The sequence below is a fragment of the Camelus bactrianus genome, chromosome 5 (genome assembly GCF_048773025.1).
Source record: "Camelus bactrianus isolate YW-2024 breed Bactrian camel chromosome 5, ASM4877302v1, whole genome shotgun sequence".
NCBI classification, from domain to species: Eukaryota; Metazoa; Chordata; class Mammalia; order Artiodactyla; family Camelidae; genus Camelus; species Camelus bactrianus.
In genome coordinates, this window is record NC_133543.1 from 51,208,068 (window position 1) to 51,232,540 (window position 24,473).

The 24,473-nt window shown below is 41.1% G+C and overlaps 1 protein-coding gene across 1 annotated transcript in view; it reads right to left on the reverse strand.

Annotated features, from left to right (window-relative positions):
• Positions 1-24,473, reverse strand: part of LRP2 (LDL receptor related protein 2) — a 181,774-nt gene that overhangs the window by 19,298 nt on the left and 138,003 nt on the right. Inside the window, exons 51-66 of the mRNA XM_010971430.3 lie at positions 22,930-23,082; positions 22,249-22,419; positions 19,240-19,466; positions 18,194-18,371; positions 16,973-17,169; positions 16,002-16,247; positions 15,180-15,308; positions 14,127-14,246; positions 13,273-13,389; positions 12,396-12,512; positions 11,340-11,477; positions 8,763-8,885; positions 7,196-7,324; positions 3,879-4,010; positions 2,810-2,941; positions 973-1,116 (exon numbers count right to left, since the gene is read on the reverse strand). Coding sequence (XP_010969732.2) covers positions 973-1,116; positions 2,810-2,941; positions 3,879-4,010; positions 7,196-7,324; positions 8,763-8,885; positions 11,340-11,477; positions 12,396-12,512; positions 13,273-13,389; positions 14,127-14,246; positions 15,180-15,308; positions 16,002-16,247; positions 16,973-17,169; positions 18,194-18,371; positions 19,240-19,466; positions 22,249-22,419; positions 22,930-23,082 — 2,453 coding nt within the window. The remainder of the gene's footprint in view (positions 1-972; positions 1,117-2,809; positions 2,942-3,878; positions 4,011-7,195; positions 7,325-8,762; positions 8,886-11,339; positions 11,478-12,395; positions 12,513-13,272; positions 13,390-14,126; positions 14,247-15,179; positions 15,309-16,001; positions 16,248-16,972; positions 17,170-18,193; positions 18,372-19,239; positions 19,467-22,248; positions 22,420-22,929; positions 23,083-24,473) is intronic.

The window sequence follows — 24,473 nt, forward strand, 5'->3', positions numbered from 1 at the left end:
AAGGCACATACTTTACTAGGTATATACCATTCTTGAAAAGCTTACTGTATATTGTATAACTAAGTGTGAAAACACAATAGTAAATTTTACATTACATAGTTTGCAAAACATTTTCACATCTATCATCTCATTTGATCTTCAAAACAACTCTCAGAGGGAGGTAGGCAGAGTGAGATTACTGTTCTCATTTTACAGCTATGTAACGGAGATCCAGAGAATTGTTAGAATTATTTAAGGTCATAAAGTGAGAAGATGAGAGAGACAGGCATGGAACATGAGTTTTCTGATTCCTGCCCCATTCCCATCTCCCACAGCCCATACAGAGCCATGACAGACTCAACAGTAAGCATTATTTATTTTTGCCCTTCATTGAACACCCACCACGTACACTGTACTAGATGTTGGGTCAGATGCTAGGCATGTAGAGATGAATTAGATGCAATCTCTGTCTTCAAAGAGCACATGGTTGAGGTATAGGGAGAGAAACATGTGGACAACTAGCTGTATCTCAGTGTGACACGTGCTTTAGTAGAAGCGTGTATAAATTCTGCAGGCTCATGAAACTGTTCCAGGAGGGATTCCAGAAGGTATCACAGAGGAGGTGACTTTTGAACTGAGGAGGTGACTTTTGAACTGGGTCTATGAAGGTTGGGTAGAAATTTGCCAAACATATGATGGTGGGGAAGAACAGTCTCGGGGTGAGGAAAGTCAAGGAGATATTAAACAAAGGAATACAAGGGGGTCCTGCAAGGATAATCCCCAGAGATGGGACAAGGTTTGATGAGAAGGTGGGAAACCTTGGCCGGGATGCATGGCCATGTTAAGTTGACTGGAGCACATGGGAGGGAGGAGCATCCTCTTCTACTCAGGCAAGAAGATTCACTCATTAAAAATAAACTCCCCAAAGTTCAACACCTTATAATTCAATGTATTCAATTAACATCAGTGACTGATGCCAAAGTTCATACTCACTGAGGCCGATGCCCTCGGGATCCCAATCATAATCGATGGCCTGAATGCGTTCCTGATCTTCAAGGTAATCCGAGAACTTCTCAGATGAGAGATTGTATTTTCGAATTCGCACGTTTTCAGGCAGTAGCAGCAAAGGAGGGTTACCTGTAAACAAGTGAAGGGCTGATTATTCTGTTTGAATTCTCCCCGAACTTTTGTTGATGGAAGTAGGATACAAAACTGTAGCTATCTTTATCGCCCCTTAAAAAAAAAAAAACAAAAAACCAAGAACCAAAAAAACAAAAAAGCCAAGGAATCTATCTCTGCTAATCAATATTGCTGATGTTCAACTGGGTTGCAAAATCCATGCCTGTGGATGTCCCTACCACCACTTAGGCAGAAAGCTAACATTTCTCTGTTAGGGACATTATCAGTTCTTTATCTCTGTCTTCAGTGGGTAACGGTTTAGAGCAACGGAAGACTGAGACTCCTAGACAGATTTTCTTTTTCACTGATTTTTATCCTTTACTCAGAGACAGTGAAACAGACAAGACTGTAGACATTCAGTCTCACAGAAGAAATACAATAAGTAGAGTTCTACTAAAAATTTACCCAGAAGTCCTCATTCCTCATTCTTTACTGACAGATTTTTAAAGAATTTTTTTAGCAGGTAATCAGCTCCATGACCCAATTTAGCATCTAGCTAATCACAAAAAAGACCTTGTTCTTCATTAAAAAAAAAAAAAAATGCTTTCCCCTTAAAACAGCTATGTAAATGGCAACTCATTACCAAATGCATTGTCTAGAATTTTTAAATTTAATTTATTTGCATAATGTCAATCACATCCAACTTAAGTATCTTTTTGAAAGTTCATTTTAGGTATTTCCTCTGTCTTGACATTATGCTTTTTAGAAATATTCTAATTTATTTCAGTCATCTCTTTAGTTAAAAGAGTTAAACGCTTTTTCAATTTGCTGCTTAATTTCCACATCAACCGTTCAAATGCCTTTATCCTAGTTCTCATTCTGTGTCAAAAGTGTTTGGAGGGTAAAATATTTAAGTATGCTAGCCAAATATGTGCTTTAAAAGCCCAACTTGTATGAAGAAACTGAAGAACCATTTCATCCTTAATTTGTAAAATAAAATGCTATGTTTTCATCAAGTCCTTAAACTCAATTACAAACTTCCAGTTCACATCTGTAAGATCATAAAGACCTATATACCCCTTAACTGAGATATGCTGATTTAGATCAGACCTCTGGAGGTAATATTTCTCTCTCTTTTGTCATTTCTACCTAGTATTTTTTATTGCTTTCAGTCAGGCCTGATTCTCAGATACTGGCATTAACTGAAAATGTAGAGCTAATGATTGAAGTTACGAATGAGTCAGATTCTTTCTGTCTGTAAAGAATGATTTGTCAACAGTGTTCCCAATTTGCCCCACTGGACTGAATGTTTCTTTGTGACTCATTTGGGATTACAGGGTCTCAAACCTGGATCTCAGTGGCGTGGGAGCTTTTGTTGACCACCATCCCACAGGGACACTTTTGTTGTTTGAATACTCTGGAGAGTGGCATCCTGTCCACCTTTTGAAGTTTTTATCCAAGTGGACAAAAGGCTAACCCCAGAATAATAAGTAGCACCTTATTCTTCTTTTAATTCGTATGTATTTGTTGGGGGAATTGTAGTTATTATTTTGATCTGGCAGGGAAGGAGAATGAAGAGACTGGATGGGTGTTGGAAAAGAAGTAGCTGGTGAATTAAAAATAAGGCTCTCAAGTTTGCTTCCTGGTGTATTGTACTTATCAGCATTTACTTCTCCGAAAGTTGATGAATCCCAATAGAAACCCATCGTACCATCAGCTGCACACCGTTGTCCATAGTGGTCACTCAGAGACACGAAGCCTTGGGCACAGGAACACTCGTAACTTCCTTTGGTATTGTGGCAGTTCTGGGGACAGACCCCAAATTGCTCACATTCGTTAATGTCTGTAGGCAAAATAAAACCAAATATGCAACATCTGCTCCCAGCCATTTCTTAGAGAACCTGCTTCTCTTTAAATCCATATTCACAAGCAGCGGGGACTGAGAAGAGCAAAGATGAACATAAGTAATATTATCAACATTTATGGAACACTGACCAAGTCTCGGTTACTATTTCACGTGCCTTTCATGTTTTCTTTTCCTCATTTAATCTTCCAAAAAGACTCTGAGATATGAACTATTACCGAACCCAAAGTCCCAAAAACCAGATTTAAACTGAAGCAGTCTGACTCTGTACAACAGCAGAACAAAAGTCTCCCTTTCGGGAAACAGCTGTCATGCTGTTGGTGTTCAGCACCACTTTCCTCCTGCTAACTAGCTTCAGGAAGGGGAGTCATTGATTTTTTTTTCAATTGAGTTCTTAAGCTTAATTCCCCAAAAGAACTATTCTAATCATCTGAGTATGGCACATCATGAGGCAGAAACATTAAAATCAAAGGATCAAAGGCACCTAAAAACCATACTCGATATTTACCACCTTGATAAGCTACCTTAAGACTACATACCTTGGAACTCATTTACATCTGACGTAAGGAGGTGTGTGACAACTACATGTTGTTTGAAGAAAGTAAGACTTGTGCTTATTAAAAAGAAAATTTGCTCTCACACACTGATACAGTAAGTAGCCCTCATCACTCATGCCTTCAATGATCATCTCAGTTTCACAGACATTACTGAAGATGAGCTATGGTCCAGTGCGCTGCTAGGCACTGGTAAGAGAGCATGGAATAAAAGCAGTTGGCATCCTCGAGTATTTTAATGAGCTAGAATCACGAGTTTAGCCCCATTAAGGGAATTAAACCACGTTTAGTGAAAGGGAATGAGTGGAGAATCTAAAAAGTACAAGGTTCTCCTAATAGGAAACAGAGGAAATGGACTCTACCTTCACAGGAGTTTCTGTCCAAACTACTGGCTTTGAACCCAGGTCTACAGGAGCAGATGAATCCTCCTCCACTTAATTGGGTACAGTTGTGTTCACATAGATTTTCAGCACATGATCTTTCTTTTCCTGTATCTGTAAAAACAAAATCCCAGCTTTACAGGTGAAAGGTATAAAGCAGATCAGCCACAGACGAACAGTCAAGTGCTACATCAGAGGAACACCTCCCAACACCAGTTTCAGGACATCTTGACACGACCTCTTTCCATAAGCCTTGGCAGAGGATCAGAGATCTCTGTATAGAAGTATCTAGTAATGGCCTGAATACCATTTGTACAAATATATGTAATGTTAGATCCTTGAGGCAATTTCCCCATTACACTCAACACTGCCAGGCTCATCCTCAGAGCATCCAATTCTCGACAGAATCATGAAGCCAAGGATTCTTTACAATTGTCACCATCTGCTCCACTATCTTTACTCCATATAAATATATGGATTATATATATACACAAACATACATACATATAAATGATATATATAAAATGTATATATTGATATATATAATTGTATATTAAATGATATATACATATCTGATTATATATGTGTATACATGTGTGTGTGTGTCCCACACACACACACATAAATAAAAGACACTGGTATCTCCTGGCTGAATTCTTTTAAATAAAAATACATTTACGTCTACCTTCTACAGTAGACAATGAAGTGGACTTAGCGACTTCTCAGGCTCCCTTCGGGTACAATGACTATGAGTATACGTGGTTTGAATAGACTAAAAACATCGAATTTCAAAAAAGAAAAAATAACACAAAATAAAGCACAATGACATTCCATGGAGTGCTGCCCTTGGATTTCATACTTCAAAGCTGTATACATGGAAGCCTTAATAATAAAGGTCTATCCTGAGCTCTTAACAACGCCACTGCTAAATAAGTCTGTTCAGATTACCTGAGGCAATTTCAGTATTTTGTGACTAAGAATTTGTCCATTTCACCTAAGTTGTTTAATGTGTTGGCATAAAGTTTTTCATAGTATTCCTCTATTACTTTTTAAATTTCTGGAAGGTTGATAGTGATGTCTTCCTCAATAAATGTGATCTATTTTTATCAACATGAATAACCTTAAGCCAATCACATAACCTCTCTGAGTCTCATGTACATAATTAGGCTCTGTAACCTCCTCCCAGCTCTAAAATCTACAATGTGATTAGGGATCCCAGGAGGAAAAAATTTCTGGACCAAATACTCCCTTGAGTGAGTTATGCTATCGTAAAGTGAGAATCCTTAACAAGAGCAGAAACCGTATCACATGAGATGCATCCTCAAATGTAACTTCCTTCCTGTAACTTCTTTCACTTGAAAACAATCACTATTTTAATTCATAATAGAACAGATTTACCCCAACCCAAATAGATGAAACTCTATTTATGAAGTAGACACTCTATTTTCCATTTTATGAAGAAGGAATAAGAACCACCAGAGAGAGAAATAGCAAGTCAATCTATTTCTATAATCACATAAATAATATTTGCAACCTAAGGTTAACTTTCCTTTATACCTCAGTGGTACTAGAAAAATGTTCATATCTTTCCGTTCCTGACTTAAATTTTTTTTTTTTAAAAAAGAAAGCATATGTGCAAAACACCTTGGTGATCCTGTTTAAAAGAAAAGGAGGAAGAAGAGAAGAAGAAAGGAAAAAGAAAAGCAAGGGACGAGAAGCACCCAAGAACTGGTATTTTAAATAAGAATTCTCTGTCTCAGTCAAATTAGCAGCCCATTGCAGTAAGACTGAACTCCACATCACATATCCACTTAAGATCTGAAAAGAAATGCTGCTTCCATACTTCAGTAATGCCTGTGCTATCTATTTCCTTTAAAGAAACTCTGCCTTCAATTCAATGTCATTGGGATTAAAAGCACTGTGGTCAATTTTAAGTATTTTCATTGGCTCAGGCAACTAAAAGAGAAAACCAATGTTGACCCAACACTAACTTGGAAATATTCCAAAGTTCTGGATCTATTCGTGTATTGGTCTCCAGGCTTCAAATCTACCATTGAGTTTTGCAAATTCTGTCATATTTATGCTTTTTAAATATTTAATCAAGTCACATTATTATTATGTCAGAAGCTCCAAGCCTCACTGAGAAAGTGTGTGAAACAAATAGCAAATCAACCCTATGGGCTGTTTATGCATCCTCTGTTGTAACCCACACAGGAGAAAAGTTGCCCTGAAATCTTCGGGATGCCTCAGAAAACAGCGATTAGAGCCCAGAAAGTTGAAAACACGCAGAGCTAACTAAGGTGAGTAAGTCACAGACTCCTGGGGTTTGGGGAACTCCTTCCTTTTTCCTATGAAGAAACTGAGGCAAGGCGGGGTCAGTCTGTGCTCGGAGTGGCACAGCTAGTGGCAGAGGAACTAGAGGCTGGCTTTTCCAGCCTCTTCTCCCAGGACTGTCCAAATTCTGCCTCTGCCACTCTGTGTGACCTCAAGCAAGTTACTTAAGCTCTCTGAGCTTTATTCTATAGATAGATACAATAGCAGTGACTCCCTTGTGCTAACTTGAGTGACAACTTGGAGAAGGTATGTGCAAGAATTTCACAAGTCCTATAAAGGACTACAAAAGTGCAAATTATTCGCATGTCATTCCAGCATTTCCATCATGATATTGAGCAAGAACCATCCCTTCGTTGAATTCATCATCCTTTTCCTGCATAAAATCCTCTTTCAACTTTAAAAATAAAAATAATTGTTCTTTCCAGGGCATTTCCATCCTTCCCAACCACTTTTTCCCCATGTGTCAAAGATACTGCATTGGCTTAAGAAGAAAAAAAGTGCAAACTAAGAAACAAAATGCCTAGCTTTAAGGATCTGAGAGGCACCTAGGGAACTGAGAAGAGGGTGTGTCCTGCAGTTAAGTAGATCAGAGTTCAAATCTTGACTCAACTGCTTAATGGCAGGAAGACATGGCCAATTTACCTAACCTCTAAGCTGGTTTTCTCATTTGTTTAAAAGAGAGAGAGACAGAGACAGACAGACAGACAACACCTAACTCACAGGATTGTTACAAGGATGAAACATGATAATCCAGGTAGTGTTTAGCACAATGTCTGGTATAGAATGTGTTCAGTAACAGGGTAGCTGTGGGCTTGACCGCAGTTCAGGGTACAGCGTGTAAATTAAAGAGAAATGTGGTTATCATCTTCTTTATGCTACTGCATGCTTTCATTAGGCTCATCTGAGTTACTACAATGAGGTATAAAAATAAGTATTTACTTTTTAAAAAATAAAAATCTACTTACTGCACCCTGTCTCGTCAAAATGGTCACCACAGTCATCGACATCATCACACACCAGGTGCTGTGAAATGCAACGTCCATTGCTACACTTAAATTCATCTTCTGTACAAGGTCTGGGCGTTGGTTCTAAACCTATAATTTAAGAATAAGTTGAAGTCAAAACTTTCCTCTGTGAAACCAGATGCTTCCTTCCACGGCAGAGACAGTATCTCTTGCAAATAAGCCCGTGCTTCCCTACAATTCCCGGTCTCCCTGGCAGTTAGGTTGGGACCACATGACCAGTTCCAGCCAATGGACTGTGAATTGGGGGTGATGTGTGCCACCTCTGAGCTGAAGCATTAGAGCCCACGTGCCTCCCTGCCACAGCTGGCAACCTAGGAGCCAGGTGTTCCGGGTGGCCTCCCTACCAGATGGAGGAGGGCTCTGTAGTTTGCCTTCTGTGATGGCTAGCAGTGGTTCCTCTAACAGCCTGTTCCTTTTATTCTTCAAGCTTACTACCCCTTTTCTCCACTCTGGAATTTGACCACATGCTACAAATGTCTTGCTGCACTGAAAAATGGCATGATTAATCGGGGACATGGAAAGAGAAGAGGGGAAGGGATAACCCTGCTCAAATTTTTAAAAAAGGTTTTATTTCTGGTGCTGTCCTTCAAACAAACATACTAACAACTTTACAAGCACAGGTTCATCTCTGCCCCAAAAAAGGGAGGGAGAGGGTACACACTTGAACATGGCAATAGTGTCAAAGTCCTCCCTGACATCCAGTCCCCTGGGTGTCCATCTGAGATGGCAGCTAACAGTAAGCATTCTAACTCCACATCAATACAAAGGATAGAAAATAGAGAAGTTAAGCATTTATCAAAATTTCCCCAGATAATATCCTTTTAGGAAAAAAAAAGTAATTGGAGCCAGGGGAAATAATTTTCCTCACTAACTTTTTTTTAGGTAAATTAAATTGCCCAGAAAATTAATCAACTCTCTTTTTCAATGGATAGATTTTAAAACATTCTCAAATGGAAAAAAGCACAGATGTTTTCAACATCTGAAATATTAAATGTGGCCTGTTTGAAACTTCTTTCTTGAATTCACATATCATTTTTCTCTTCTGGGAAATGAACTTTCATTTTAAAGAAGAATATTAGATCAGCTCTGTGAACACCAGGGCTGCCTTACTTAACATGATCTTCCCAACCAGGCTTTAAGAAGCTCCCATTCCTAGAGTAACAATCAGAAGCTCTAGGCTGAAGAGTGACCAAACCACATCTTTGAAAAGAGATAAACCATTCACTTGTGAAGTGGGACTCCACGACTATTTAGTATGCATTCTCATTTTCTTAAGGAACTTGACAACATCTGGATCACATGAAATAGGAAGAAGTGGGCAAGGGGTGCATCTGAGGAACGCATGAGTTTATAGGGTCTCGCAAACCATCATGTCAGCAGAGATCTGCAGTCATGGGTGCAGCTCCAGCCTCTGCAGAACACACTGAAATCCCTGAGGTACATTTTGTAAACTGCAGACAACTGAGGGGGCCCTTAGTTTTCCCTTCACCCTTTGACTATGGCTTACAGTTCTCCTTTTTCTCGTCACTTCCATCTCCACAGTCATCCTCATGGTTGCACAGCTCGTGACGATAAATGCAGCGATTGTTGTCACACCGGAAACGCTGTGCTGAATCACAGGGAACACTCACTAAAGCACAAGATGGAAAAGCAAAGGTACAGGTTAAGAGTAGAACACAAGGGTCAATATCTAAAACACTCCTGTGCCAGCGCCAGGCTTGCTCGATTCCTCCCTTCATTGGCTCGTTCAATTAACCAGCTGACAAAAACATCCTGAGTATTTTAGTCGACACCTCGGTGCTGTGCTGGGCATCAGACTCAGTCAGGAACAAGAAAGACACAGTCCTGTCCTCATGGAACTTTCACTCTAGCAGAGGAACAGACTTTACAAATTAACCATTCACCTACAATTGTGAGAAGAGCCACAAAGGAAACACACTAAGAAAGCATCTACCGGGGAGATCTGATCTGGGGGACGGGGTTGGAAGAGGCTTCACATGGGAAGATTCTAAGTCAGAAAGGGGCATGGCTGGCCTCTGGACCCGAATGAAAGGTCTCTGTGGCTGGAGCAGAGTGAGGAGGACGATGGTGGCCATGAACTCATCCTAACAGTCAGGAGGCCACTGTTTATCCCTCTGACTGAAGTTGTCATTGAGCCTCCAGGGCACAAAGCCTTTTCATTAAAGTTTTACACTGTGATGGACTTTCCTTCTCGAATTCCCTCACCCTCTACACTTACAGTTGAGATCTCCTAATCCCACCCTGACTCCTTTTATTATCCAGAGTGAGACCTGTGCACCTGATGCCTGTGCACCTGTGAGGAACCTATGGGTAGAATTCAGGTCCCTTAGTTGGTGCAAGGACATGATCCTCTATGCGTGTACCAGGAATTCTGTGAACTCAACACAGAAGTGTGTTCCTCCTTCCCACGGAGGATGTGGGCTGTTTGATTTTTCTTCTGCCTCGGTACCACAGACAGGGAGCAAGAGGAGAGACTGGTAATGAAGCCGGGGAGAAAAATCAGCTCCAAGAGCTGGTTCTTGGAAGTATTGTTAATAGAACTTTACAAGAATTATTTGCTGCAAAAGCCAAATGCCACATTATTAAACAGCATTGGCCACTTTTTCACATGGCTGTGTGTCCACCTCTCCAAAGCATAATTTTACTAACTACTGGCACTTTACCTTATAAAGGGAAACAACTTCCTTCTTTGTGATCAAGTTGAAAACAAAACATGGTTAGTTCCTTACGAGAAAAGATGTGGCAAGGAAAATGTTGGGGGTGCCACTGGGGGAATATGATGTATGCTAATTAAAGTTCTCTGAAGGGAAGGAACACTCTGGTATATCATTTTCTAGAGTCAAGTCCCTAGGCTAAAAGTGAACAGTGATGAATCTAGGACATTGAATGGAGGAGGTGATAAGAACCTCAGAAGCACACTGCAGCTAAGTCAGAGTAGGAGTTAACCAAGAGTTCCAACGGGATTGTTTCTCAGGGGCTGCCTTCTCCTGAGCTGAGGGCTTTTACTTATATCAGAATCACTTGGAGGGCTTATTAATGCAGAGATTGCTGGACTCCGCTGCCAGACATTCAGAACAGGTAGGTCTGGGGTGGGCCCATCATGTGTGTTTCTAACATGTTCCCAGGTGATACTGACTCTCCTAGTTCTGAGATGACACTTTGAGAGCTATTGCCCTAGAGTCTCTCCAATGACTCAAAGCATGGAACAAAATGATCAAAACAAACTTTATTTTCATTCACTTCGTTAAAATCAGCAGTTCTCAACCAGGAGATTAAATTAAAACCTAAGGAGCTTTTCCAACATACATTTTGCCCAGGCCTGATCCTTGGACATTCGGGTTCATTAGGTCTAAGCCTGGGGTGGGGCCAGAGTGTGTGCTTTTGAAATAACTCTCCCCAAGTGATTCTGATAGGTACCCAAACTGAGATTCACTGGTTTAAAACATAAATATGCACCATACAACAGAAAGGAATTAGATGGGCTTGAATTATGATGTAAAGTGAAGTGACTTTAAGGATTAACTAGTTTTAAAATTTCCTCAAGGTATTCTGTGAAGCTCTAGGGGTCTGGTACTTTGAGGGGCACCAAAAGGACAGAGCAGGAGAGACACCCTAACTCGACTATAGCCACAAGAGATCTGCCTCTATTTATGCACATTGGGTTTCCAACAATTTCTTTTGAAGAAATTATTTCAAAGGCCACAAAATTTTTAAAACTATGGATGTTGGGGGAGGGAGGGTACAGGTCAATGGTAGAGTGCATGCTTAGCATGCACAAAGTCCTGGGTTCAATTCCCAGTATGTCTGTTAAAATAAATAAATGCATACATACATAAAATTCCCCCCAAAATGATTAGAAGAAGACAAAAAAACTATGGATATTTTCCCAACCTTCTCATGTCCCAAAGAGAGAACTAAGAAAGAAAGCCAAGAGAAACCACACTAATGCCGATCATGTGTCCAGTCCTCAAAAATTGTACGGCCGCCCTCCTGGAACACATGATCTGCATAAGAAACATTGAGATTTTGCCAGACAGCACCCCCTCAGTTCTCTCTCACTTACAGCACAGATGAAGCTCTTCATCGGAACCATCGCCACAGTCATTATCACCATCACACTTCCACGATGACTGGATACAAACGTGATTTTTACATTCAAACATAGTAGCCGGGCAGTATGCGCCATGGGGAAAGCGGGTGGCTGTTGGTGAGGAGGAGACATATTCAAATTATCAGAAAAAGATACTTTTTGGAAAGCTAGCCTGCTCTTGCTGATTCAACCAGATTTACTGTGGCCTTAAACTGTCTGAAATTCTGCTGGAATGTTTCTTAAAGACAGTTATCCAAGCCTAGTATTCAATGACATGACTCATTCTGTGAACAGCACTGGACTTTTTCTTTCTACTTTTTTTTGGTGTAGGTACTGGGGATAGAACCCAGAACCTTGTGCATGCTAAGCAGGCACTCTTCCACTGGGCTATCACCCCACCCACCACACCCTGGACTTTTTATTAATAGGCAAGTGCAACTCTTCAGTGGTTGTCAGCACTGGCTTTTCCCACCATCCATTTGCACAGTCTCTTCGAAACCAGGTTTTAAGATGTGACAACCACATCAACAACAAGGTCCATCACGGACAATCAGCAACAATTAACATTCGTTCAGTGTTTCAAAAAGACTGAAATGCAGGTGACCATACTGGCTTCACATTTTTAAATAATTTTACGTGTCGTTATTCAATTCAGAAAATGCTTAATGTTATACCGTCCATACGTTCTAATACCCATTTACTCATTGCTTGAGTATTCTTTTACCTGCAGTCTTTATCCAACTAATGATTTGTAGAGTGAGCTGATGACATATACATACTTTTGTTAGCACAATTAATATACTCTCTGTTTGAAATAATCTTAATGAAATGCACTTGAAGGACTGCTGTGAAACAGATGGAGACGGTGACTCAGGCCCCAGGTAAACGGGTAATTATTGATGAATGCTGAACAGAAAATACCTACGGCCTTTTTAATCTAAGAAGCGGTGGCTGATGGGAGAGGCTGGGTCTAAACCGCCGAATCCACACGTCTCAGATAAACAGACCCACAGGTGTCTAGAAACTTACGACAGGTGGCTTCATCAGAGGCATCATGACAGTCGGCAAGGCCGTCACATTTCATTTGGTCAGGAATGCAGTGCCCACTATCACACTGAAAATATCCAGGATGGCAGGTCATCATCTCTGCAGAGAAAAGACGGTCATTGCCAGGTGCCTTGGCACTCGCAGGCAAGCACCGGCTCCGCGGAGTGCGGGACGTGTTCTGTCGCGGACCTGCTCATCCCCAGCGACTGGCACACAGCACACACGCCATGCGTGGTTAGCCAGTGAATAAACTCAAAAGTTACACCTTCCGCGTTCAAGATATGGAGCTTGAAGTACTGATCTCTCCTCTATTAAATAATCTCTAGCTTTTCAGTTTTTCCCCAAAAACCTGAACTCCTCAACACTTAATGTTCTTAATGCTTATTTTTCTCAGGCCCAACCCTCAATCAGTAAACAGCTGTAACAACTACTTAGTGTTTATAATTCCTGTTCCAACGCTCTGACCTCTAAGCCAGGGAGCTGCAGTAGTGTGTCTCTTACAGACACTTTCTGGGGGGGTGGCAGGCAGACCAATGTTTTGATTTGTTTACAAGGCCAATGCAGATTAAAGTCTGCTCCTAGGAAATACTTAAGTTCAAGTGAGATTTTTAAAAAACTCTCTTGTTATTTTCCCCTATTATTATTGATCTAGACTGCTGTCAAGTTAAAAAGTAAAGCATAGAAAATATGGAGCAGAAGGTACTGTAATGCTCAGGTTTACACATTACATAAATTATGCAAAAATAATTTTCCTCTAAAAAGCTTTACAAACACACACTGGGAGTCCCTACTTCTGCCCAATATGCTGACCCTAGTACGAGGCTCTGTGGGAAGCCTCTCAAAGAACTGTGACAGTTACCGCAGTCCCGCTCATCCGAGTTGTCCCCACAGTCATTGTTTTGGTCACAGATCCATCGAGAAGGAATGCAGCTCTGATCAGCACATCGAAACTCGCTCTCTGTGCACTCCCGGGGGGCTGAAAAGGAAAGCCACATGGCCATCAGTGGGCACCAGGAGTCACACACAGGAGACAGGCTTACGAACTGACCAATGCCCTCCTGTGTCCCAAGTCCCAGAGAGTCCATCCTCCAAACTAGACCTTCCATCTCAGTTGGAAGTCTATAGAGAATGGCCTTTGTCAAAAGGTTTGTACAAAGGTGATTTAATCTTACGATAATTTTTTGATTTCCTGAAACTCCAGATGACCTCCTATGGGATTCAACATGAACTTTCTTATAAAGAATAAAATGCCAATTGGATCCCTCTTTTGCTTAAGAAGTTTTTAATCAATTGATAATTGCAGGTGTCATCAGCCTACTGATTCTCCCAATTGCATATGGCAAATGGTGACTACACCTTACTTCCAAAGGTGACTAAAGTTAGAATGTATTAGTTAATCTGAAATCGACATATATCATGATGCAATGATATACTGTAAGTCACCTCAAGTTTTTCTTGAAGAAAAAAAAGTTGGGTGTAAATAAATTCAACAGAGAAAACACACTTGGGTAAATATTCTCTTCCCAAAGCCCATTTTCAGCAGCTAAGAAGGAGCTTATATTTCCAGTTAAAGAAAAAGTAGACATGTACCAGCCAGCAGAAAGAGATCATCCTACCCTCTGAGGATGAATGGCACAGGCAGTTGAATTACAGGCAAAGAGCAGACATCACCCCTCTGGTGGCACGTCAAAATGATGGACCCTGAACACTCACCGCAGTTTTCCTCGTCGGAGTGGTCTCCACAGTCATTGTGCCTGTCACACCTCCAGCGAAGAGGGATGCAGCGGTGATTTGTACAGCGAAATTCTCCCGAAGGTTTGCATGTCATCGACTCTGCAAAGCACAGTCATTACAAATCATTCAGAAGCCAACGGTCAAGAAATACCAAAGTAGTACTGGCTTTCTTGTGAGATGGTCTGAGGATTATGCTACCATAGTCTCGAAGACCCCAGAAAGAGGAAAGCCAGCAACACTCACCGTTACTATTCCTCTCAGGCTAAACTGAACCTGTCCTGCTGCTTGAAACTAGATCTATTCTCTTTTGCAAAGACTGTTCAAAAAATGAATTGCTACCTGGCCTGTAATTTGCAACAAAGAACTGGAAAGGAAAATTAAGTGATGCTACCAGCAAACAAAACATGTCCCTCATATTGTTTTTTGTTGACTAGATTCAGTGTTATTAAAATAACCCATTATCTTCCTTACCTCTCTTTCAACTAAACCTAACACACACTCACAGACATTTTGTTTTTGAGTTAGAGTATATCCCTAATCTTGGCAAATTCCATCAATTCGTTTGGCCTTTTGTCCATAAATTCTTTCCATGTTGCCAGAGATAGAGGCTATGGAAGGCCAGAGAGACATTCAGAATGTGAAAATTCTCCAAATAAGAAATATTCTGATTTTAAAGTATCTTTTTTAGGGGCAGATACCAAATCTCTTCTCTACCTTCCTTCCATCAATTTCAATTAATTTATAAGATTACACAAACAGTTTAAACTTGTTGAGTATAAATCAGAATTCCACATTTGGGAGAAATTACACAACTTCCTTATATCTTAATAGTGTCTTCCCCAATGATAGTATCCCTTGGAATGAGATTTCATTTATGATGATGTAAATTAAACTCCTGTAATAACCTATAAAATGCAATAAAAACGTAACATGTTATTAGAGGCACACAAAGGAAGATGGCATGGAGAATCCACTCTCAGCTCCGGATAAGCTGTTTTGTCCCCTTCCCTCCTCCCCTGCAGCGCCTCATACCACAGTCTTGCTCATCGCTGTTGTCCCTGCAGTCATCGAAACCATTGCACACAGCCCACTGGGGGATGCAGCGGTAGTTTGTTTTACAGTCGAATTCTGTATAGTTGTCACAGCGATAGGCCGAGCTCACTGGAAAGAGAGGACGTAGCAAAGTCAGAATTGAAGTCTCAGCCCTGCCAGGAAACCAAAGACACAAAACTTTTCCATCATCCTATTTAGGACGTGGTGCTGATGAGCAACACTGACCATGTTACCAGCTGAACAGACTCTGGCAACTGTGTCTCTTTTAGGTGTGATCTGTTCACCAAGAGCAGAAAGACAGAGTCCTAAGTTTTCTCATTATTTCATTACCACCCATTCGTGTTGCAGTATAATTTGGGGGGAGTGGGCAGGGTGGAGGGAAGAACAGCGTTTGAAGAAAAAAAAAACAAAACAGGGTTGTAACGTCAGCTCTGCCGCTCAGGTTCGTGACCTGTAAAATGAGTTGGTAATGTCACTTCCCCTACCTGACAATGCTTCTCTGAGGCTCAAAAGAGAAAATGCTCGACATACACACAATATAATTTCTTGGTATCATGTTCTGGACAGTTAGACATTGCCTGGGTGGAGAGCAGGAATCAGCCACTTCAGAACCAGGGGTGCGGTCCAACCTGCAGGCTGCGCCGCTCACCTCTGCCTCGCAGTGCCGGAGTTGGCGGGGAGCGCCAAGAGGGAGCGTCCTCTGGGGCTGCAGCAGGGGCCCCACACCCTCCCTCAGTCCACACAGAGGCTCTCCTTGTTCCCTGCTCCTGGCCGAGCCCTGCCCCTCCCCCAGGAACTCACTGCACTCCTGGATGGGCTCGTCTGAGTAGTCTCCACAATCATTATCTACATCACACTTCCAGCTCTGAGGGATGCAGTGGCCATTGGCACACTTAAAATAGCCCGGCCGGCAGGTCCTGTTGGCACAGTGGGAACTGTCTTCATCCGAGTTATCGCCACAGTCATTCTCCGAGTCACACTGCCAGGATTCCGGGATGCAACGCTTGTTGGCACACTGCCATTCATTGGACTCACACTGGTGATGCTCTGCAAGCAGGGGCATGGATTATCAGCTTGGAAGGCGTCAGGAACAGAAGCTACTGATTTACACTAATGGATCCCAGAGAACCCGGTTATAATTTCTTCTTAGAGGACTTATGTCCTCATGTACTTATTATTAAGCACTACTGCTACATGGGCAGTTATTCTTTGACTATTACTGTCTCCTCAATTCTTAAACCTCTTTTTCTTGCATGCAGAATTAAGGGTTAAGGAACGAACCACTTATGGCCTACTAAATTCACCACCTCCTTTATCTGTTGCCATAATGGTTAATGGTTTCCAAACTTTGTGTTTGTTGCTATTGCTGATGTGTTGTTTTTAGTTTGGAGGGTTATTTTTCCTTTTTTGGTGGGTTTTTTTTTTGGCTTTTTAAAAATGGAAACATAAGTGAATATTACAGCTAAGAGTCCTTGTTTAAAATGGAGGTGGGAATTCCTCATTTCACCCTGAATGTGAGCTCTTAAAGAGGATTCTGTGCAGAGCACACAGTAAAGAACAACCAACAGAGACAACTTACTATTTACCACTTGCCTTACAGTGACCTTAGGATTTTTAAAAACTTCATAAAAATAGATAAAGGATGGAGTTGTTTTCCCCAGGACTTTGGACCAGTCTTTGGTTTAGAACATTCAGAAAATTCCCACAGAACCATGGCTGTACATGATCAACTGCAGAAGCAGGCAAAGAAGGTAGAAAGTGATTCAACACACCGCAAAGAACAAAGTCTTCATCAGACCCATCAGGGCAGTCCTGGTGCGCGTTGCATACGACGTGCGGGTTGGTGCAGTTGCCGTCCATGCACTGGAACTGTCCTAGCCGGCAGTAGCGCTGCGGGCAAGTGGTGGGTTCATCAGAACCATCCGAGCAGTCTTGCCGCCCGTCACATTTCCACCAGATAGGAATACACCTGCACAGAGAAAATAGAGCACTTCTCTTAGCAAAGCACCAAGAAGTTAGAGAAATAGGCATTGACTATCCAGAGAGAAGAAGGCAAAAGTGAATTCCAAACAGTGATACACACGCGTTCTCTTGTGGACTCTCTCCAAGAAGTGGATCAATGAAACCTTGGTTACTGTGGCGTGTTTTCAGAGCGAACATAACTACATGAGATTGAACAGGTTTGCTAAGACCCAATACATGCTGAAAAAAAGTGCTTTGAGTATGATGATTAAATTCCTGCCACAACAAACAGTAGAGTGTGTGTTTGGAGCTGTGGTTCTGGTAACAGGGATTGGCTGGGACTGTCGGCCAGAGTGAGGGAGGACACCTGGATACTGTCTGGGAAGCTGGAGGGCACTAACATGTGTTGAGAGCCTATGTCATGACAGGGGTAGGTTAGACTCTTAATCGAGGATACCTTCTTTAATCATCAAAATAATCTGAGGTGCTAGGATTTGCATTAACACCTTCCCTTGACCTCAGTCTCTGGCTCAGAACCCCTAGTTGTCAAGGGCTTGTGGCCATTGTTTCATGACAAATACAAATGATTGAAAAAGGATCTGAATGTGTGATCTTGGATCGTCTGGCATAGTTAACTAAGGAGCTAGGCCAGTGTATGTTTAAAAAACACAGAGAAATTCTATCACTCATGAGGGCTGTTTTTTTGTACACTTACATACATTCTCGGCCTTGACACTCAGGACAACTTGTTAGACAATATAAACACATAGTTTGCTTTCATGCTACAGATATAAAAACTTGCATGCATGGGCATAACCATTTGGTTAACAAATTCTTTCTATTCATGGAAGACATTAACTCAAGTTGGAGATGGTTGGATGGTTGGAGACAGTCTTGGTTCATCCCAAATGAACTACATTAATTAGCCCAACTCTTGGTTCATTAGAAAACTCCCATCTCCTGGAGCCTTGAAGTTCAACGTGTATTCAAGAGCTACAGAGGCAGTGGGGAGAGGGGCGAAAGAGCCTTACATTTCATGGTTAGCGCACAGGAATTGGGTGCTGGAGCACATGGGCAAGCACTGGGTGCTGTCACCATGCTGGAAGGTGTGGAAGTTATCTGGACACTCGCAAGTGAATCCACCTCCTCCTGCTTTGATGAGGCAGAGGTGAGAACAGCCACCATTGTTGGTACCACAGGGATTATTCACTAGTGAAAGAAGGAAGAAAATACAAGTTCATTTACTGAAAGAGAACATCAAGCACAGATGAGCTGATCACACACCTCAGCAAACTCATCAACTCTTAGCAAAAAGATCACTATCCTAGATTCATGTTTTTTCCAGAAGCTCATAAATAGGACATGCGGTAGGGCATATCAGCAACCCCACGCTTCGAGAAAACTCATTTATGTGCTACCAGACATGAGGCATACTCATTGGTGATGGGCTAGAAAAGATGTCTCTCAAAGTTCTTGGAGAGCAGGTGGGAAACTTAGCTTATATTCACGCACCCAGAACCTAAGTTCAAGTTTAATTTTCAGCAGATCTTACATTCTTTCATTCTAAGGATAAAGGCAACAGAGGTATGGTCAAGAATGAGGTGGATGGATAAACTGAGCAACATTCTTACTAATTTTCTGGGCTGCCACTCAGAGGTGAAGATGAATTTGAACTTCTGCTAAATAATATGAAGACTATTAACTTCCAGAAAAAAATGTTTTGCCCATTCTCATTTTTCCTAACTTCCAAGTTTACGGTATGTTTTAGCAAGACACTACAACAATTAGGCAAACAAAAAAATCCATTCTATCCCCAAAGAATACCCCTGAATGTTGCTAGATATCAAATGCAAATAGACATTTAATAAATGAAAAGAACAGAGCAGCCTTTTCCAGGAGTTGGGGAATAAACTCCACAGATATTTCCATACCCTCAACTCTCAGCATTTGTTTCACAGAAAACATTAACAAGTAACACTATTCCCAGTAGAAATCATGATATCTATACTTAAAAAAAAAGAATGGCATGCACAGAACCCTAAAGCAACTGTGCAAAACTTCTGAATCACCTACTCACCAATTGGCTGCCTGTATGGATGATACACACGGATGTCATAGGGCCTATGTGTTGTGTTCACCAGCACCACTCTATTTGACCCATTATATTTGTTGCCTTTTTCAACTGTCTTCGTATTCCAGTCTGTCCAATAAATAGTGTCTTCAAAAATGGTAAGAGCGAAGGGGTGAGGCAGTGTCCTGGTGTCATACACTGTGTGCCGATGGCGGCCCTCCAAATCAGAGTACCTGGGGTCGGAGGAAGGAAAAGTCATTCAGTGAAGATAACATCTCTTCTCTAACGCCTTTAAGGATGGAGGAGTTGACAAATCAATTAATAAAGTTCTACCTCTGAGAGTAACCGAAGTTTAGATTCTCCCCAAAACTCCTAGTCTTCAATTACAACAAAAATTAAACTTAAAGGATATTTGGACTGAACAAAAGATGTAAAAGTTGCAAAAGCAATGCTCTAAAGATAGGAATAGCCAGGAGTTAAAAAATCACTAATCCCTAACTATAGCTGCTTTCCTGCAGATGCAGGTGGTCTAGCTGTGGCCAGTTTACAACCTCTCACGTTGATGTTCTCCATTAAGCATCCTTTCAATACCCTGGGATAAATACTGTTCTTGTTTCCTAAGTCATCAGAAGAAATCAGAGGATAGAGATCTAAAGCTGGAATTCTGCCTTCTCATGAAGAGGAGGGGAGAGGCTGTTCTAGGAGACAGTTTGATTCTCAGTATAACCTAAGCAGTATACACTAGCTCAGTTAAACTATAAGAGTGCAGGGTTAACTCTGTCCACACTGGTAGCACATTTATTATTAATCATGCCCTGGGCACTATTAATGAATCTAAGTGTCATTCATTTCTATGAGCCTATGTCACAATATTGATATTTTAATATTTAAAAATCTTAGAGCAGACCCTAAAACTCACACAAGAGGTGGAATGAGCTAGCAACTAAGAAAGGTGATCATGTTAGCCATGCGATGTTAGAAACATTTCCCAAAATATCCTAACTTATGGTAACTTAAAGAAGGCATAGGAAAACCTGAAGACCTTCTTGACTTTCATTGCTAAGGTTGCAGATAAATGACCAGAACTCAATCACTATCTGTTTCTCAAAAAAAAAAAAAAAAGTAAACCAGAAAGTAGTACTGAGACCCTCCCTTTCAGTTCTTTCATGAGCTCTATATGGAGTGCTCAGGCACATTTTTGAGTATTTTTTGTCACATGTAGGGCCACAGGTACAACTAGAAGGATCTGTCAGCACAGCTCAATATGTACAAGAAATGGATTGAATGCTCTGTAAAAGTGTATCACCTTACACAGTCTATGAAGTCTGTTTCTGAACACAGGCATTGCTATCCCTTCCAGAGCTAATCAAGCCAACATGGTTACACGGTTACATGAAGACTAAAGGTTCATTCATTCCCAAATCACAGTGCCTGATGCTGTAGTTAGAACATTCCTTTTTTGCCTCTAATACTGCTTAAAATACTATCCATGTGTACACTGTCCATTTCAGTGGAGCCTACTAAGCTTTCAAGACCAAGAATAATCTACAAGACCTAAAGGACAACCAAAATCCAAAAAAGTTGTTGAAGTTTCTTTAAACACCTTGAAGCTTCTACTAATTCAAAATGGTATTTTATGGAAAGCTAAGCTCTATGATATTCCTTCAAAGAGAGAACACACACACTGTGGGAAGGGTCAAGGGTGTAGCAATCCGTATATTACATTAAAATGGTACAAATAAACTATAAGTAATATTCCTCTTCTGACCAAAGTTGATCTCTACCTAAGAATAAGTTAGCATCTGCTATCATAAATTCTGCAAAGAGAAAGCTAAAGTTTGCCTTAGTATCTCAAATGAACCAGGGACAAAAAAAGGATTCCCAGAGCATCACATGTCAAAATCCCTACCATCGTCAATTTTCTGAAGTCTCCTTTTCTACTTATCCTACACATATTTTAAAACTAAGATCATGAGATGATTCCAAGGAGCTCAAAACAGATGTTGGGGATTAGCAGAGGCTGATGGTATAGCCTGTAAAAACCATCCAGTTTCCTTTGCTTTTCAGGACAGGGGTGGTAAAGAGTCTTTATCACATGTGTCAACTGAGGAGAATTCTAGGGAAATGTCCCAAGTCAACAAAAGAGAGTTCTGGGATTGATTAACTATGTCTGCCATGCATGCAGAAGAAGAAAGCACTAGTATGTGTACCAGGCATTCCTTCCTCCGTAGTGGCCCGTTCCCAAGAGAATGCGGGATTAGAGAACTGTGAAATTTTCAAAATAAATGTAACAGAATGACAGATTTGTAGAGACCTTTAAAATAGTTCTAGTGAATTAATGACAATTCCATGCTTTTGAATGCAACAGGCTGTGTATCTGGGTACTAGTCCATAAATACCAAGAAGACATTACCACAGTTCAACTGGGCCATAATTAGCAATGCTCCAAAATAAGTATTACTGCTTGGTTAATAATTTGTATTATCTTTTTTACAAGGAGTATTTTTCATTGAACAGTATAATTTTTTCAAATACTAAAATCTATTAATCATATATTTGGTAGAGAAGGGTAAAGTAAAGAGATAAGGAAATTAAGATGAGTTGAGCACTAAGCTGACTACCACAGGGGAAAGATTACTAGCTCCTTATTTTTAGGAGGATAAGAAGTAAAAGCACCAAGATAAAAACCTGATCTGTATGACTTCAAAGTTCACATGCTTTCTACCGCACCAAACCACAGAGCTCGGAGAATTGCCTATAGGAACTTTTTTTTTTTTTTTTTTTTTTTACAATAGAGGTACTGGGGATTGAACCCAGGACCTCCTGCATGCTAAGTATGCGCTACCACTGAGTTATACCCACCCCCTCACCTATAGGCAATTTAGTTGGAAGTGGCCTTAGAGTGATTTCCAATACACAGGCCAGTTAGAAGCTGCCTGGGAATAACATACTGGCAACAAGCCCTGGTGTCTGGACCAGTTACCCAGTTTGTTTTATTCTTTTCTATATACGTACTCAATGTAACCCAGGTGGGCATCTGTCCAGTAGAGCAGATCATTGGTGTAATCAATGGTGATGCCATTGGGCCACTTTATCTTGTTGGAGATAATCACAGATTTACTGGTTCCATCCATGCCTACTCTCCCAATGTATGCTCGGTCAGCCCAGTCTGCCCAATAGACATACCTGTTGGAGCAAACACAAAGGGTCAGTCCTTAAAGCCAAAAGAACTCAACAGCAAAGACATAGCTCTTCTCCAATTAGAGAAATAGAGTTTATATCCTACAGAGCCTTTCAGAAAGGGAAGAAAACTAACAGAAAATAATGTAAAAGGGGATGATGTACAGGAAATGCTCAAGAATGAACATGATTAGCTGGGGATTTCAGTGGATTTGACATGGTAAGTCCAGTAAAGGTGTTTTTTTTTTTTTAACATTATTTACCTGCATGCAGCCAAAATATGTGACTTGAAAAGTGAAAAGGTGTGTCATGGCAAAGAAAATAGAATAGCTGATGAATATCATTTGAAAAAGCCGTGCTTCTACCCATTATACTAAAACATTTACCAGGTAGGAAAAGCAGAAGACAAATTCCAGTAAGATATTGGCCTTGGGATCACTACGTGAGCAGCCACTTTGGTAACAGAGGTGGAATAAGGGCATGAAAGAAGAGCCCAAGATTACAGGGAGACAGTACCCATACTGAGGGTGAAGGGCAATTCCTCTGGGATTATCAAAGCAGAAGGTGTTGTTGGCATCCATACAGTGCTCGGCCAGCTTGCGGCGGTATCGACCATCGAGGTCAGAGACAGAAAGGCAATTCAGGTAGGAGTCCACCCAATAGAGCTTTCTGAAAATGAAGAGGAGAGCCAGGAGTTACAGCCCTGTCACTTGGGAAACACTGTGCATGTAGCCACCCAATTTCCTATCCAAGCACTTTTCCCCCAGACAAACAACGGCAAGTGGAAGAACCACTGAGCTTCCTGCAATGAGGCAACAAAAGATGCAAGAATGTGTGCGACACCTCCCACTGTAAGGTGATATCACATGGGGAACTCTGGGGCACACTTCACATAAGGATTCTGGCTTTACTTGTTTCATGCAGCATAAGGCATCTTTCCCAGGCAATGCTCCAGGCTTTAGAGAAGCAAGGAGGCAGAAGTGAGAGCAATGAGTGTCATGAACTATAGTTTAAATGGTGGAGTTGAGAAAACAGACTTGTCTAAGTGTATCACTGAGACTGCACAAGGGAGCTCAGAATCACAGCATCCTTAAGATAAAGATAAACATGACCCATCCCTGGCCCTGTCTGATTAAGCTGGCAAAATGAGTTCCTTATCCTGTACCGAGTTTAACTTAATCAAACTTAAAAAGCTTTAGAAACTTACTAGACTTTCTTACCTCAAGGATATTTCAGTTCTAAATATATTGCTATTCAATAAAATCCACTTAAGGGAGCCGGGTATAGCTCAGTGGTAGAATGCATGCTTAGCACGCACAAGGTCCTGGGTTCAATCCTCAGTACCTCCACCAAAAATAATAAACCTAACTACCTCCCATTCCAAAAAATAAATTTTTAAAATTAAAAAAAAAAATCCATTTTTTTTTCTGTAAGGCAGGAGTTTTTAATCTGGAGTTCTTAACCTGACATCAGGGTCACCTGGGCTCTGGGGGGGGGGGTTGTGTCGACTCTAAAAGTGATGCAAAATTGTATGAACATAAATTTGATAAGTGCTTTTATCCAGCAAGGGGTCCACGGATTTCACCAGAGTCTTAAAGCACCCATAACTCTACAAAAGGGTTCAATACCCCAGAATGAGTGTCATTTAGAATCTGATAGTAATTCCCACTGGAATGATTTCCCTTCTAAAAGGCCCTAGGGTCTCCTTGCAAGAGGTAAGCCTGATCCAACCACGCTGGTGTCAGTGTATTTAGCTGTTAGGACAGCAGCATCTTGGTAGACTTGAGGATGAGGGAATGAGGATGCATAACTGCACGAGCCTTGCCATTTACTTCAGTTGGGTAAATCCTGATGAATGAGATGGCCACAATCTTGCATTCCACAATCGTAGAGGCTAACAACAGCAATAATAACAGCAGCTATTTATTAAATGCCAGGTCCGAGGCTAAGGGCTTTTTTAAAGTATTACATTATTTAAGATCACAACAACCCTAGGAGTAGGTGCTATTATTATTCCTGTTTTCTCAATGAGGCTACTGAGGCCCAGAGGTTGTATGATT